The 16,631-nt window shown below is 42.0% G+C and overlaps 1 protein-coding gene across 1 annotated transcript; it reads right to left on the bottom strand.

Moving 5' to 3' along the window:
- Nucleotides 1-607: 607 nt before the first annotated feature.
- On the bottom strand, nt 608-12,319 carry LOC308684528 (stonustoxin subunit beta-like). The gene is made up of 3 exons (XM_081355781.1): nt 12,251-12,319; nt 8,396-8,496; nt 608-3,385 (listed from the first exon to the last, which is right to left on the bottom strand). Exons 2-3 carry the CDS (start codon nt 8,493-8,495, stop codon nt 1,668-1,670), a joined length of 1,818 nt encoding a protein of 605 aa, XP_081211907.1. The 5' UTR covers nt 8,496; nt 12,251-12,319; the 3' UTR covers nt 608-1,667.
- Between the last annotated feature and the right edge of the window lie 4,312 nt (nt 12,320-16,631).

Below are 16,631 nucleotides of genomic sequence, written 5' to 3'. Positions count from 1 at the left end.
TCAGCAGAATAAACACTAATGAGTGGAGGATTAACACTGGCCCTAATGTCATGTACTTTGTTCACAAAAAACGACAAAAAGTTGTTACAGTCCTCATGTGTGTACACAGGCACAAGAGGAGCCGAAGGTGCAGTAAGATTTTCAATAGTGTCAAACAAGACTTTCGGATTTTTCTTATTTCCTTACACAAGATTAGAAAAATAAGCTGAGAGAGCCTGCTTTATCAATTCATTCAGATCCAGCATCATGTCTTTTATATGGAGTCTGTGTACCTCTAATTTAGTGGCTTTCCACAGACGCTCAGTCTTACGACATTTTCTCCTAAAACTACAAATGTTATCATTTATCCATGGGAGGGCCTTTTTCTGCGACCCTGAAATCTTTTTAACAGGCGCTACCATATCCAAAACTGACAGACAGTGGTTGTTGAAACTTTGCACAAATGAATCAACATCATCACATTCAACAAAGGAGTGAGAGTCAAAAGAGGCAGAGAAATTAATAAGTGTTGTCTCACTAATGATGCGTTTTTGTGTTACAACATTACAGACAGTAGGCATCATGGTAAGTGACAAATTAAAAGAAATACAACAATGGTCACTAATTTGAAATTCTTCAACACTCAGTTTATCAATGTTTAGGCCACAAGAGAAAACCAAATCTAATGTGTGGCCTTTTTTATGCGTGGGGCCAGAAACATGCTGTACAAAATTGAAAGAGTCCATAATAGTCAACAGTTCAGCTGCAGTCAAACAAGAGGGATCGTCAATATGCAGATTAAAGTCCCCAAGGACTAAAACTGTCACGATTCACACAGGGAACAGATGAGATGGTAAGTTTAATGTGTTTATTTAGCAGAATGGATCGGATCCAGAGATGAATGGTGAGTAAACCGAAATTAGATAAACAATGGAAGCTTAGCTGAATGATAATCAAGTCTCTCTTTCTCTTTGCAGATGATAAAGATGAAGGCTCAGAAGATGGATGGTCGACAGGCTGATGAGGATCGTCTCAGGTAGGTTTTCAGGTAAGACTTGTAGGAAGGGAGTCTGTGTGTCTTGTATTGACGTGTTCTGACGTCCTCTGGAGTCTTTCTTCTGAGTCGGACTTGGCACTTAAGTCCGAACTTTGCGTTCTTGCTATTGAGAAACGTCTAATGTCGATGCTTGGCTTCTTGTGACAAACATGCCGAGAAGCAAGAACAAGATCTGCTGTATGTCATCCATTGTTTATGTTGCTTTCTTCGTGCGAAAATGAAGAACCACGCCTATCAAGTAAGGGTACTGTTGGCAGTGGAAACGCTAGCTGATTCATGGTTTACCGACCCGTACCGTACTGCTCAGTGGAAACGAGCCATAAGTGATGGGAACCCCTAAAAGGTTCTATATATGGGAGCACCTGACAGAACACTTTAAAGTTCAATATAGAACACCCATTATTCACACACTTCAAATTCACTTCACAAAGACCAGTTTAAATTAATTATGGATGCCACAGTTCAACAAACAAAACGATAAAACAACTGATATGTAGGAAAAAATATGACTCACCAATAATTAAACTTCCTCCCTAAAAGAACAATGTGATACTAATTAACAACATTTAGCAAATTATAACCAAGCTCCTCAAATATATTTTTTCCTCAGCTGATATTTGATGAATGATCATCATACCTCTGTGGTGACGCTGATGACGTCACTGTATACGGTGTAATCGAGTTTCCCCAGCACTGCACATCTGATCTCATACTCAGCTTCTTTTCTCAGATCAGTCAGAGTAACTGTGAGTTGATCCTTCAGCACAGGTTTAGATCTCCAGACTTTATCCTGCTTAAGTTTGTACAGTATTCTGAGCTCCACTGTTTCAGGACATGATGGAGGAACCTTCAGAACCACACTATTATCTTTGACCTCTTCAGTGATTGGACAGGCTGGTTTGGATGGAGGAATGAAGCAAACAGCTTCATCACATTCACTTTCATACAGCAGAATGCAGGAACCTGGATTATTCTTCATTTCCTTTGAGGACACAATGAACTTGGCTGGTTTACGCTCTTGTGAATTGATCAAGTACTTAAATATCTTCAAGTTGCTCCTCAGTGTCTTTTGGATCTCAGGAGTGAGCCAAGACTTCTGCTCTGGATCAGGGCTGTTCTCATTAGTTTCTACATTTGTTGAAGGATTCAGATAGATGGTTTGTTTATGAAGAAGAACATCCGACCAGTTCAGTGATGTGAATGTGTAGCAGACCAGATTTCCAACCTCCAGATCCATCGAAATTAGATCAATGTTGTCTTCTACCTGTGCACCAGCATTCTTCAGCTGTCTGAGGACTGATTTAATGATATTAGACTCTCTTTCTCTCTCTTTCAGCCATTCTGCCAGGTCTCGTCCTCTGAATGGAGATTCATCATGTTCTTGTAGAAGAATATTCAGTGCAGTTTCCTTTATCACGTCTCCACGGATGTTTGGCAGCAGAGAGCCGAGTTTCTTCACAAGGTTCAACTTGTACATGTCGCAGTTTTGCTTCATTTGCAGGATTTTATCATGAAATTCAGTAAAAGTCGAGGCAGGCGAGTCTTCCAGAAGATCACTGCATTTCATCTCAGTTGTATTTAAACTCTCAATCACTGATTCAGTTTTAATGATTAGATCCATGCTGATGTCCTTCTGAAGTTTGGAAGCTTTTGAGAGAAGTTTGTCCAGAGGAAAAAGCCAAACTCTCAGAGGAACTGCCGGCTCTTTCTTTTCTCCCAGCTCTTTCTTTTCTCCCAGCAGGTTTGGAAGATCAGTGAAAACCTTCAACGCATCTTCAAAAGAGGTCGGGTTAGACGGTAACTGGAAGTCGCCATAAAACGTGCATGTGAATTTTTTAATTGCATTCTTCTGAGAGTCATTCATCTTCAGACTGATGTTTGTATGTTCTGAAATTATTTTGAGTGCCTCACAGGCCACTTTTGCTTCTCCTTCTACTGTCTTTATTTCCTCATCTGAGGAAACTTCTCTATCAAACACAAAGCAGGCGTCTGCTCCATACAGCACTGCTGTCACCACGTGTGTCGCTGCGTCATTATCAAACACCTCATGATGAACTATATTTTCAGGTCTCAAGTGGTTCATGGTCAGTTCTTCAAACCTGCTGGTTGAATGATAATGAAGCGTCAGTCTCTGCTGTTTGAAAGACTTCTTGGTGTCGTTGAGATATTTGGCTGCTCCAGTGACACTGACGAGTCCACCTAAAACACTCAGTTTCAGAGAGCCGTCAATGTTTAGTAAGCTTGATTTGTCTTTAATGGAGTCTAAAGCTGTGACTTTGAAATTTGTGTTAATTTGGGGACGGACTTGTAGACTCTGCTGTAGCTTTTCTTGATCCCACAGTGTGATTCCTGCAAAAGTATAAAGTGTTTAATACAGTTGAGTTAATATTTATGTCTATAAACACAATATTGATTAAATGATCCCACTGTAGGACTATGTGCATCTGTTGTGTAAAAAAAAAAAGCTTTCTGAGGTGTGCTTATATGGTACATGCTTATTAGGGTCACTTTGCCTACCAATATACACTGGAGAATGCATGATCAATCTCCTTTGAAATATGAGTCAACATAATTGGTCTTTGCCACTTACAGCAATGCAGTAATTGATGTGCAGAAAAACCTATGAGGAAGTCTAATTAACTGATAATCATTCATTTTGTTCACAATATGATGTGTTTATTCACTGCTGCAAATTATATAATCTACAAAACTTTTGGCCTACCTTACCCAGAGCACAAAGAAACAGACGGCCGAACGCAAGGTGACTTACGCCAGAAGAGTAACACTTGACGATGTATGACGTAGATGTAGGAGTAGCGTGAGCTTTGACGCCTCTCACTGTTCTGACAAACAGGGCAACCGTTGTGCGTCAAGGTCAAGGGTTACTCTTTCTCCGTAAATCGTTGCGTACGGCCGTCTGCTGGAAGCTAGTTATTTTAGTTGATAAAGTTTTAAATATGGATATTTTTAGGCATCGCTTTACTTCAGAAGGCCTTTATTAACCCTTTGAGATGTGTGGAGCACTTTAATCATGGATGGATGCGCTTTGATGGACTTCCAAAAACATACAGCCATTCACTGCCATTATAAAGCTTGGAAGAGCCTGGACATTTTTTAATATAACTCTGATTGTATTCGTCTGAAAGAATAATGTCATATACACCTAGGATAACTTCAGGGTGAGTAAATCATGGGCTAATTTTCATTTTTGGGTGAACTATCCCTTTAATGTTGGCAATATGGAGTGGCATGGCTCTCTGTGAGCCTCCTCGTTAAGCAGCCTTAGTATGAGGTAATATTACCTCCTCTCGTTTAGAGAGTCTTCCTGCAGAATTCAGCAATCCCTGACCTCCGCCTGGATAGCTTTGTCCAGTGGCATGATTCTCTGAGAGCTCTGTTCTTGATAGGGCTGTCTCTAGTATAATACGTAGTTAGGCCTCCTCTTGTGCAAGTAACAAGTAACAAGGCACTCTGTAAGCCTCCCTGATAGGTTAAGTCTAGTGTATAGTTCCCTCAATTAGATGGTCATTATGTAAAGTACTTTGAGAACCTTAGGGCTCAGCACAATCTGCAGTCTCGAGTTGTTAGGCTGTCCGTGAGCCTCCTTAAAGGGACAATGTGTAGGTTTTTAGGTATTTTATTATCTAAAATCAATATTTTTATTCATAAATATGTCCTCAATGGTGTACAAATACCTCTGCTAATTATCTGACTTATCCTCGTAAATGAAGAATTTATTATCTTTATATACATGGGACGGGTAGGTCCACGGAGGCTTCCATGTCGTTCCGCCATCTTGAAAAACTATAATAGCAGAGAGGGACTAAAAGTACTAAGCTAATGCGTTTCCACAACGCGTTTTCGTTCAGAGCCAGCGTCACGTGACTGAAGCCAGCAGAAGCGGCGGAGCAGAGCAGAGAGAGGCGCTTGTCACGGCACCGGCAACTTTAAAAGGCTGCACTGCACGGTTATTTATAATGGAGGACCATACCTATGCTGAGTCACAGGATAAGGAGTCCTCATCGTCGAAAAAGTCCAAAATAGACCGTAAAAGGAAACGTGACCGGAGATGACAAAAAACAAGGTCGGATGTCGGGATAGCTAATGCAGGAGAAAGCTTTCAAAAGAGATGCTGAAGTTGCCTGCTTTCTCCTCGACAGGTAAGTCAATGTTACGGTCTTAACACTAGAAGTGCCAGAATTCCATAACTACTAGAACTGCCGCAAGCGGTCACATAGATTCCAAACTCTATGGGCCCTATCTTGCACCCAGCGCAATTGACTTTGTACACCGACTCATGTATCATTCCTATTTTGCACCCGCGCAAAGCTTTTTGATTCTCTCATCTACACAGAAGCAGCAGTTTTCATTTTTGCAAATCATACATTATTACGATAGATAGATAGATAGATAGATAGATAGATAGATAGATAGATTGATAGATAGATTGATAGATTGATAGATTGATAGATAGATAATTTATTATAAAAGCATACATCTAGCTTACACATTTACCCAAATTATCATACGCCTTTTTAACCGAAGTTAATTTGGGTGGGTTTCTCCATCCCCAACGTCCCTGACGAGAGCGTTGCTCTCCTTGGCTGTGAACCGCTCCTGGCGCGCGCCTGGCAAATCCGCCGTTATGATAGGAATCCGCTTTAGAACAAGCGCGCCTGCTCTTAAAGGGAATGTGAGATGACGCTCTGATTGGTTTATTTCACGTTACGCCCAAACCACACCTATGAATAATGAAGCTCTTCAGACCAACCCATTTTAGATTTGCGCCTGGCACAAGAGTCATTTATCCCGCCGGGAAAATAGCAACAGCGCCAAGACCCGCCCACAAAGTTACTTGCGCTTTGCGCTTTGACACTTGCGTTTCAGATCGTTAAAATAGGGCCCTATATCTTTAATGTTAAATACCCAGTTGAGAGATTAATGCATTTATTGTATTAGGATATCTTTTAAAAACAAAACAACACCAAACTGTACATTTAAACAAGTTTAATTATACATTTATAAATAAATAATATCCGTAGATGTCCTGAACAAAATGACAGAGTAGCCTATGTTTTCATGTTTCCACTGTTCGATTGCGCCCGCGCCCGCCTACACACACACACACCATATAGCATTGCAATCTTGACATTGCAGCCTGTTCATTATAGCCATAATAAAATAGTCAACCTAACATATAAAAATTCAGTAGCCTAGTAGCCTACAATTCATACCATTTTTGCGCATGTGAAGAGGATGATTTTTTCCGTCGATATTGGAACGTGAGTGTACAAAGCCTATATTAAAAAAAAGTTTACCATCCAAATACATCGCAAAGTTGAAACATTTTGATTCTAATTAGAGAGTAACGTGAGCCTAACACCGCTTACTTTCACTTTCACTTATAAAGTATTTCATTTTGGCTTGTTTATAGTTACTTTTTCATTCTTGTTCTGTTCTGAATATCATTACATTTAAATGATTTGTTGTTGAATATGTTTTGTGTATTTTTTACCACATTTTATTGTTGTGTATATTGGTATAGCCTATAATAATACCGCGAGATTCAGTGCGGTGAATATGACCGTCTATGGCCGAAATAGGTAAATATGTTAATTTGTTTTTTTTTTGCCTTGTGTGTAATTTATATGAAAACATTTTAAATGAAAATACAGACACTTTTAGGAAAAGTCAGGTACCGGCAGGATTTTATTTATTTTTTCAACAAAGTTATTGCAGATATAAAATTCAAAACGGTCAAAATGACCGCCATGGCACTTCTAGTGTTAATTACAAGCTTTTTTTCATTGCTTGGTTGTGAACTTTATTATATAGACAGTAGAACATTTATAGTTAAAAGTTAAACAGGCTCTTTGATGAATAGCAGCTATTGAGTAAAGAAGAGAAGGCCCTAAAAACAAGGTTGTAAGTTTTGTTTGTTCAAAACTGTAACATTCGTTTGTTCGTTGTGTCAAGTTGCAGTTTGTTTGAAATAACAAACCTGTTCACCCGAAGGAAAACTCGATGAAGTGCTATTATAAGACATCCTGTCATAGCTTTTTGGTACATAACGGCTACCGTAGATGCAACACGCATTTGAAAAAGCGAGGCGCTGGAGAACACTATTTGTTTGAATGCAAAATACAATTTCACCGCTAGATGGGAGAAATTCCTACACAATGTCCCTTTAAGATACTCCTGTAGGCTAAGTTTGGTACTCCCCTTGTTAGAGGGTCAGTATGCAGTGTGCCTTGCTCTCTAGAGCCCATATAGCAGTATTGTCTAGTGATGGGCTTTCAGCCTCATGGATGAATTGTTTTTTAGGCTGTGTAGTGCTCCCCTCGTTTGAGAGGGTTGATTTGCTGAATGCTTCGCTCCCTGGGGATAGTTAATGGTAGGTCTTCTGGGGCCTCCTTTAACAACATAATTATGTCAATGTCGGTCAGTTCTTCCCTTGTTCTAGAGGCTGATCATGTAGAGTTCTCCTCTGCAAGTCAGAGCAGAGTTACTGAGTTACTCCCCTCGCATGGGGGGTCATTATGCTAAGTCTCTGCTTTCTACTACTTCTGTCTCTGGCATCCGTTGTGAAGTGGTTACTGCCTGTTGCAATGCCTTCTCATTGGAGGACTCTGTGAGAATGCTGAATCTAGAGATTCTGCTTAGGCAGACAGGTTGTAGGCTGACGGTGAATCTGGTGAATCTAGAGGTTGATGCTTTAAATCCCCCTGAAGTGACAGACCAGGTCTCTTTGCAAGCCTGGCCATTTTCCCTTAAAGGAATCTTTCAGTATGTAAATGATTCCAAGCCTCTGAGCTCTGACCTTGGGCCGAGTCCTAACACTTGGCCCTGCAAGGACTTTCCTCGTTTAGGGAATGTAGGTTTGTCAATGGCCGTAGGGAATAGTGTCATTGACAGTTCTCTGGTGTGTACCTTTGGGGAATCTGACTCTGACAGTGAGGTCAGGAAAGTCAGCTTTTTAGTGCTTAGTCACAGCTAATAGGGCATGTATCCCCCTCAGCATGGCGGAGTAGGTATTTGTTCCCCATAGATGTAGTGCGGGTTCCCATTCAGAGGGAACGTCTCGGTTTATAAATGTAACCTATGTTCCCTAAGAAGGCGAACGAGACACTGCGTCTCTTTCGGGCTGCCTGTCCCGTCTCCTTCAGATGTAGAAGGGAATGACGTGTTCCTCTGGAGCCCTTTTAGACTCACGGTCACTGGTAGAGACGTCATAGGCTGTCGCTGACCAATACAATTGTCGCTTCAGACATCAGTCAAGCTGAAGCGTTCCCTATAGCGTCTCGTTTTCCCTTCTCAGGGAACCTATTTTACATTTGTAACCAATACATTTTTTTGTACCTGGTATCAGAGCATCTTTCCTGCAGTCATACAGCATCCCCAGCTGGAAGGGTCTCCCTAGAGCCGCTGTTTCAATCACGTTCACTCCCACTGTAGCCATTCTAAACACACAAACACACACCAGTTACTGATCCTGAACACTTATTTTAACTCACTGACTACCAGTATAAACCATACTGCTGCAACATTAGGCATAGAATTAAAAAAAACGATTTCTACATTTCAGAATTTGAATTGAGGAGGCAAACAGGATGCAGAATTCCAATTCTAGTTTGAATTTAAAGGTGCCCTAGAATTTGAAATTGAATTGATCTTGGCATAGTTAAATAACAAGAGTTCAGTACATGGACATGACATACAGTGAGTCTCAAACACCATTGTTTTCTCCTTCTTATTTAAATCTCGTTTTTGAAAAACACCCCTGAAAAACAGGCAAATCTCCACATAACACCGACTGTGACGCAACAGTCGGGATCATTAATATGTACGCCTCCAAAAATTTGCATATGCCAGCCCATGTTCAAGGCCAGGCGGAACTGCGCAGCCGAATCATCGTCCGAATCATTTATCTTCGAGAGACATCATGGCTTGCAAACGAGCGAAGCATGGCAGTTGCTCAGTGTTTGGATGTACAAATGAACACAAAGGTATTTTTTAGTTCCTTCATCCGAGCCTCTGAAGAACCAGTGGGTTATGGGAATGTCTGATGTGTAATTGTTCAAGTTCAGACAGATAATCTTTCTCTCAAAGTCGTTCAATACTGTTTATGCATCAGTAAATCAAGCCAGTGACTAAACGATCAACTTCACGTCGTTTCTCTTAGTAGGATGAAAATAATCGTACTTAAACTGTGATTAATATACAGATAGCGATCAAAGAACAATCCCTTTCCAGTCGCCCAAGCTGTCAATCACACAGCGCGAGTTTATCTGGACACTTGCCAAAACTCGTTATGAAATCAATGACGCTGTTACGCTGCACAACGAAGCTCTTACTGTACGTACATCATGTTTGCATTGGTGAAATCACTAGTGAGAGTGCAGAAACTGCTGTAATGATAAGATCTTCATTCACGTGATCAACAGGCTTACACTGAAGTCTCACAGCAGCCAATCACAGCAGTGGGTGTTTACACTGAAGTCTCACAGCAGCCAATCACAGCAGTGGGCGTTTACACTGAAGTCTCACAGCAGACACGCCCCTTCAAACATAGTGTTCAAATCAGAGGCTAAAATCAGGCTAGGAAAAATGCCTTTTATTTCCAAATTCTAACAAATTTTGATCTAAAAAACATACTAACATTATAAGGGCACCCCAGGAAACATTTTAAAATAATAAAATAATCCATGCAATGGCACCTTTAATGATGCAGATTCACAATAAACTGAAATTAAAGGAATTTCATAAAACTAAAGTAAGTGTAAAAAATTGAAACATGCCAAGACAAAGTTTGAAGAAAGGATTAATAAAGGCTTGACTGAAAGTAGTGTAGTTCCGATTCCGGTACTAGTATCGGAAATGCCGCCGATACCAATAAAAATTCTGGCATCGGTATCGGCGAGTACATCTACCCATGTACCGATCCGATACCATTTTATTAAACAATACCTAGTTATGCACGCTAGCTTTGCTTAACGCTACAAATCGGAGATCAATTCTTCTTCGCTGCTCTAAACAGTGGTTGCTTGTGGCAACACAGGAAGTTGTGCTGTTGCCATAAGCAACCACTGTTTAGAGCAGCAAAGAAGAAATGAAAACACAAATTTTCAAATGTAGGCGCGCGGCACGCGCATAATGTAAGAGACGCTGGTGCCCAACATCAAATGGCAAACATAATGACAACGGAACAAAACTGCGCTACTCCTTATTTTGTGCTTCACGGACCATTACAGTTTGGACCAGTGCGGCGCGAGCCGATCTTGATCAAGCTACACTGTTGCTACCTACACAGCGCTAAGAGATCCAGTAAAGAATGCATTTGAATTCGCCACTGAAGTAACATCGCTGCGAGATCTAGTGAGAAGCATTCACATTTCTCCGTTATTAACGGATCAAACCTGGAAGAAACATTGTGCTTTCAAGTAACGTTACGTTGGATTTATTTTGACATTATGAATAAAATTGCTGCCCTCAAATGTTAATCTGAAATAAAATAAACCTTTGTTTATAACTACTACAATATTACATTTAGTTTTTGTTTTATGTCAAGTATAGCTCCATCATTGCCCAAAGTAAAAAAATTATCATACTTTATGATGTTAGTTTTAATAAAAAATAAATAAATGAAAAAGGTAAATCAAGGAAATTTCTTTGGCATTTCTTTCCTTTTGCTGTATTGAAAACGTACCGAACCGGGACACCAGTGTATGGTATCGAACCACCCGTGAATTTTGTGGACTCCTATTATTCATATATAATTTATTTTATTTGTTGCACTTTTTTATACAGTTATATTGTAAAACTAAAATACCTTTTATAAAATAATTCTATCAATTCATACAGAGCTAGTATAAATTTCAGCTGTATAGATATACACACAGGTATCGGATTAGTACTCGGTATCGGCCGATACCCTGAGTCCAGGTATCGGAATCGGTATCGGGAAGGAAAAAAGGTTATCGGAACATCTCTAACTGAAAGTAAACAGAAGTATAAATACATCTTAAAATTTGAAGGTTTTTTAGGCTTTACAGACAGAATTGTTTGTTTGGCTGCTTCTATACACTGTAAAAAAAAGTTTGTTTGTGATTTTAATGGTAAAAGTTTGTAAAAATGCTAAAAAAATAAAAAATAAAATTATATATACAGATGTAGGGTAGAACGGGGCTAAAGGCACCTTTGACTTTATTCTTCTCTGATTCACAAAAACTTGCCGCAGCACTTTCCTAAACATCCGCTTTTCAAGATGCACGTGGAAATTTGGCTGATCTGTGACGCGATCGCGAGCAGCAGCGCAAACTAAAAAAATCTAATATTTGATGTTTTTTTAAAATGAGAATCTATAAATTTCAATTTTGAGACAAAGGTCTAACCATTAAGAGTTTTATTCAAACCATTATTAAAACCATTTCAGTTTTATTCAAGGTAATTAAAGCAACAGTTTTTCAATAACAGAAGAATATGTAAAAGTATGATATTTGAGGCAAAAGCTCAATAATAATCATGATAATAAATATCTGACTGACTTTTCCAGTTGTGGACATGATTAGATTCAGATGGTAATTATATTAAGTTGAGTGTCCACCTTAAGAGATAATACCCATATTTATAATGAAACAATCATATTTAAAAATATGATATTAATCATATTATACAATTAAAATATAATGTATTGTTACTGCTGTAAGTGTACAGCATTTGATCTTTATCACTGAAGTAGCCTATTAAGCCACATTAAGCTTTTTCTTTATCATAAGGGTTTTCTGAGGAAAACGGTAATGTGAAATTAAACGTAATGTTCGTATTCTAGGGCTCATCTGCTAATCTGTAGGCTACACATGCTTTATTAATAAGGTGTGTACAGAATTTGATCTTTTAACAAGAATGTCCATAGGGGGACTGATATGCTTTAGCTTTTTGAACGTAGTATGATAAATACATGATTGGCTATCAATTTTATATAAAGGCATATTTTGTACATGACTACACATGTCCTTATAAGGCCAAGAAAAATGTTGTTTTAACGACATAGCATCTTGTTATTACGACATAAGATCTTGTTATTACGAGAAATATATGTCGTTTTAACGACATAAGATTACGACATAATTGAGTGGAAAAAATAATATGTAGGCTATGTGGCAGCAATGCGTCACCGTAGTAAAGCCACATCTCCAAACACTATTTATTACGTACCTGAACTGTTTTCTTTCCGTGGTTGTTCTCTCCTCGGACTGTCTTGCTTTCGCTTTCAGTCTCTCTCTAAAGTGTGTCTTTAACACGTGACAGCAAACAGAGGTGAAGTTTGACACTTTCTGCTTCCCGTAGTGACGCTCGCGCGGCGTTTGCTTCCTTCATCGCAGTCGAACTGGATTAGATGTGTAATATCTACAAATGTAAAGTCTAGAATAATTAATTAATTCTTAAGAATCAATAAATCTCCAATACCACAAAAGAGAAAAGTGTTAGTTAATCTGTGAAGCTGAAGACTTTAATGAACACCAGATGCATCTTTAGTCCCGCTTCATTCTCTGACACTAATTCTGCTGCATGAATCAGGACAGGTTAATGTGTGTAAGCTCAGTGTAATCTACTGTAAACACAAAAGAGAAAGGTGTTTAATTTGATGATCTGGTACTAGAACACTTTACTGAACACCACTATTACACGCTTCATTGTTCATTAGTGTTTTAAACCTATACGAGGACTAAACACATACAGTATAATGTCATATACACTCACCCATGGGCGCCATATAGGGGGGAAAAGTTAGGACAATTCCAAGGGCCCCTGACTGACAGGGGCCCCAACAAATAAGTAAAAACTTATTATATTATACACTATATAAACCATCATCACTGAGTATATTTCAAATAATAATAACATGAATGATGTCTTTGATGTTACTTATTTTGGCAATAAAAGTTAAATATCCCCTTTGACCAAAGAGTAAACATTCATATTGACCGACCACCCCCCTGTATATGCATGAAATGGTTCGGTCCTGCCTTAGCGTGCGCGGTGTTTACACTTGCAGACAGTCAAGTCAAGTCATCTTCATTTATATAGCGGTTTTAACTAATAGACAGTTTTCTGTAAAAATGGGATGTTTCTCCTCTTCATTCCGAAATTTATCTTGCGGTGTGCCTCAGGGTTCTGTCTTAGCTCCTGTCTTATTTTCTCTATATCTTCTTCCTCTGGGTTCTATTTTTAGGAAACACAATGTCTCATTTCACTGCTATGCCGATGACATGCAGATTTATATGCCTTTGTCTAAGAAAAATAAGAGTGCTCTTCACAGTTTGACAGCATGTCTTGATGAGGTGAAAGCTTGGCTTACCAACAATTTCCTAGACAAAACAGAAGTTATTATGTTTAACCCCTCTGAATCCAGGCAAACACATGATTTTGACCTTGGATCTTTAGATCTATCTCTTGCTGTCACGGTTCATGAGTGCGCTGCTTCCTGCTTGTCTCGTGCATTTGTTATTGTTGTCTGTGTGCCATGTGTGTGTGTGTCACCGAATCATTTATCATTCAATTAACTCATCTGTAATCAGCTTCGGCGCCAGCTGCCACTCATCTCTAGTTCCTTTAAAGACTCACTGAATTCTTCTCTTGTTGTCAGATCGTTGGTTGATGTCTTGTGCTGTGTTTCCTGTTTCCCGTGCGTTTGGTGTTATCCTGGAGTCCTGTTCTTCGTGTTCTTCGTGCCCGGATCCTTGTCTTCACCATCACGCCGTTTCACCGCCGGATTCACATCGCGACCATCTAGTCCCTGCGCCACCCTGCCTCAGCCGTCTGACCATCAGTCTTCTGTCTGTCTTTGTACTTCTGTTTGAGTGACTATTAAATATTACATTCTTGAGATCGCCTGCATTTGCTTCCTTTTTCCAGTACGTCATGACAGAACGATCTGAACCAATCGATGGGAGCAGCAGGCGAGACCCAGATGTCGATGGACGCATTCATCGGCGCGAGCATTCAACGAATGGACGCTCAAGAGGAGGGGCTTAACAACACTGGATGTGCCATACAGGCACTGGTGGCGCAGGTGTCCGAGCTAACCCAGCAAATTCAACACCTGTGCATGCCCACTGCGCCACCCACGCCGTTCGTGCCCCCCGTTCCTGCTGATCCACTCTCCCAGTCCGAGCCTCGCATGCCAGTCCCTGAGAGGTATGCTGGAGAACCTGATTATTGTCGTGCTTTCATTACCCGTTGTGAGATGCATTTCGCCCTACAGCCACGCACGTTTGCCACGGAAACTTCTAAGGTGGCATTCGTCCTCACTCTCCTGACTGGGAGGGCGGCCCTTTGGGGTACGGCGGTGTGGGCGAATAGAGACCCTTGCTGCACGTCGTTCCAGGCACTCGCGGAAGCGATGAAGAGTGTTTTCGACCGCGCGGCGGCCGGGAAGGAGGCAGCTAGGAGGTTGGCGGAACTCAGACAGGGAAGTCGCTCAGTATCGGACTATGCCATTGAGTTCCGCACCCTGGCTGCCGAGTGCCAATGGAACGACACGGCGGTGTGGGACATGTTCCTGCATGGGCTGGCTGACCGCGTCCATCAAGAGATCTACGCCCTGGACCTCCCGACGACCCTCCATGGCCTGATAGAGCTGGCGTTGCGGGTGGACTCCAGGCTTGCCCGGATGAGTCGACGCACGCCAACCGAACGTCCAGTCCACTCCATCGACTTCCCGAGGTCCAGCGGCACCGACACGGTCAGCCCCATCCACGATACCGAACCCATGCAGGTGGGAAGAGCTCGGCTTTCCCGGGAGGAGAAGGAGAGGCGGAGATCCCTGGGCCTTTGCTTGTACTGTGGAGGATCTGGACATTTTCTGAACACGTGTCCGTTAAAAGGCCCAGCCCGGCAGTAACTATGAGGCTACTGTCGGGTGGGATCTCCGCTGCTAAGACCTCAGGAACACCATCAGCGACATCTACACTCCTCCCGGTTAGACTTATCCTTTGCCGTTGATGTCTTCAGCCTTCGAGAGGTTGCAGGGAGCGACTCTCTTCACGAAACTTGATTTACGCAATACTTATCATTTGGTCCGCATCAGGGAGGGTGATGAATGGAAGACCGCCTTTAATACCCCCCGGGGACACTTTGAATACTTGGTTATGCCCTTCGGGCTTTCCAACAGTCCAGCGGTCTTCCAGGCACTCGTCAACGACGTGCTGCGAGATATGGTAGATCAGTTCATATATGTTTACCTGGATGACATATTGATTTTTTCTTCATCTCTCCAGGAACACGTGCAGCACGTCCGACGAGTGCTTCAGCGGTTGCTAGAGAATGGGCTTTTTGTCAAAGCGGAAAAAATGCGAATTCCACGCACAGTCGGTTCAATTTTTGGGGTACGTTATCTCGTCCGAGGGGATTCGCATGGACCCTGACAAGGTTAAGGCTGTGGTAGAGTGGCCAATCCCAGATTCCCGCAAGGCCCTGCAGAGGTTTCTGGGATTCGCCAACTTCTACAGACGTTTCATCCGTAATTTCAGCCAACTAGCCGCACCTCTGACCGCCTTGACCTCCTCCCGAACTACGTTCAGGTGGACAGACGCGGCTGGCGTCGCGTTTGCCAAACTCAAGGACCGCTTTGTTTCGGCCCCGATTCTCATCGCCCCTGATTCCTCACGTCAGTTCGTGGTGGAGGTCGACGCGTCAGAGGTGGGGGTAGGAGCAGTGTTGTCCCAGCGGTCCCCCACGGACGAGAGGATGCACCCTTGCGCGTATTTTTCACACCGTCTGTCTCCTGCCGAACGCAATTATGACATTGGTAACAGAGAGTTGTTGGCCGTCAAACTAGCGTTGGAGGAGTGGCGCCACTGGTTGGAAGGGTCGGGGGTACCTTTTATTGTCTGGACCGATCATAAGAATCTGGAATACATTCGTACTGCTAAAAGGTTAAACTCCAGGCAGGCTCGGTGGGCACTTTTTTTCGGTCGTTTTGATTTTACTCTCTCGTACCGCCCGGGTTCCAAAAATGTTAAACCCGATTCTTTATCGCGTCTTTTTGATCGTTCCGAACGCCTGGTTACTCCCGAGTGCATTTTACCGGAGAGTCTATTTGTCTCCACACTCGTATGGGAGGTTGAATCGAAGGTCAAGAAGACCTTAGAAGGGGTAACGCCCCCGGTCGGGTGCCCACCGAACCGCTTATTCGTGCCGGAGGAACTACGGTCTGAGGTTATTCAGTGGGGTCATTGTTCCAACATAGCCTGTCACCCAGGAATCAATCGCACGAGGTTTTTGGTTAAGCAGCGATTCTGGTGGCCACGGATGGCCCGCGACATTCACGATTTTGTATTGGCTTGCTCGGTATGTGCCACTGGTAAGACTTCCAATCGCGCGCCAGATGGGTTACTCCAACCGCTGCCAGTCCCTTCGAGACCCTGGTCCCACATCGCTCTAGATTTTATTACCGTCCTCCCGCCCTCCCAGGGCAACACGGTTGTTTTGACCGTGGTGGACCGGTTCTCGAAGGCGGCTCATTTCATACCCTTGCCCAAATTGCCGTCAGCCAAGGAGACAGCGGTTGCCGTCATAGACCACGTCTTTCGTT

This window comes from Scardinius erythrophthalmus, assembly GCF_964197995.2.
Source record: "Scardinius erythrophthalmus genome assembly, chromosome: 24".
Classification (NCBI taxonomy): domain Eukaryota; kingdom Metazoa; phylum Chordata; class Actinopteri; order Cypriniformes; family Leuciscidae; genus Scardinius; species Scardinius erythrophthalmus.
The sequence above is the reverse complement of the archived record's forward strand: the minus strand, read 5'-3'. Positions and strand labels throughout refer to the sequence as shown.

Excerpts from the sequence above, each read along its gene's own strand:
- LOC308684528 (XM_081355781.1), bottom strand. The coding sequence starts at position 8,495 with ATGGCTACAGTGGGAGTGAACGTGATTGAAACAGCGGCTCTAGGGAGA. Across the intron at positions 3,386-8,395 it reads GAAAGATGCTCTGATACCAG|GAATCACACTGTGGGATCAA; the intron begins GTACAAAAAAAT and ends ATACTTTTGCAG.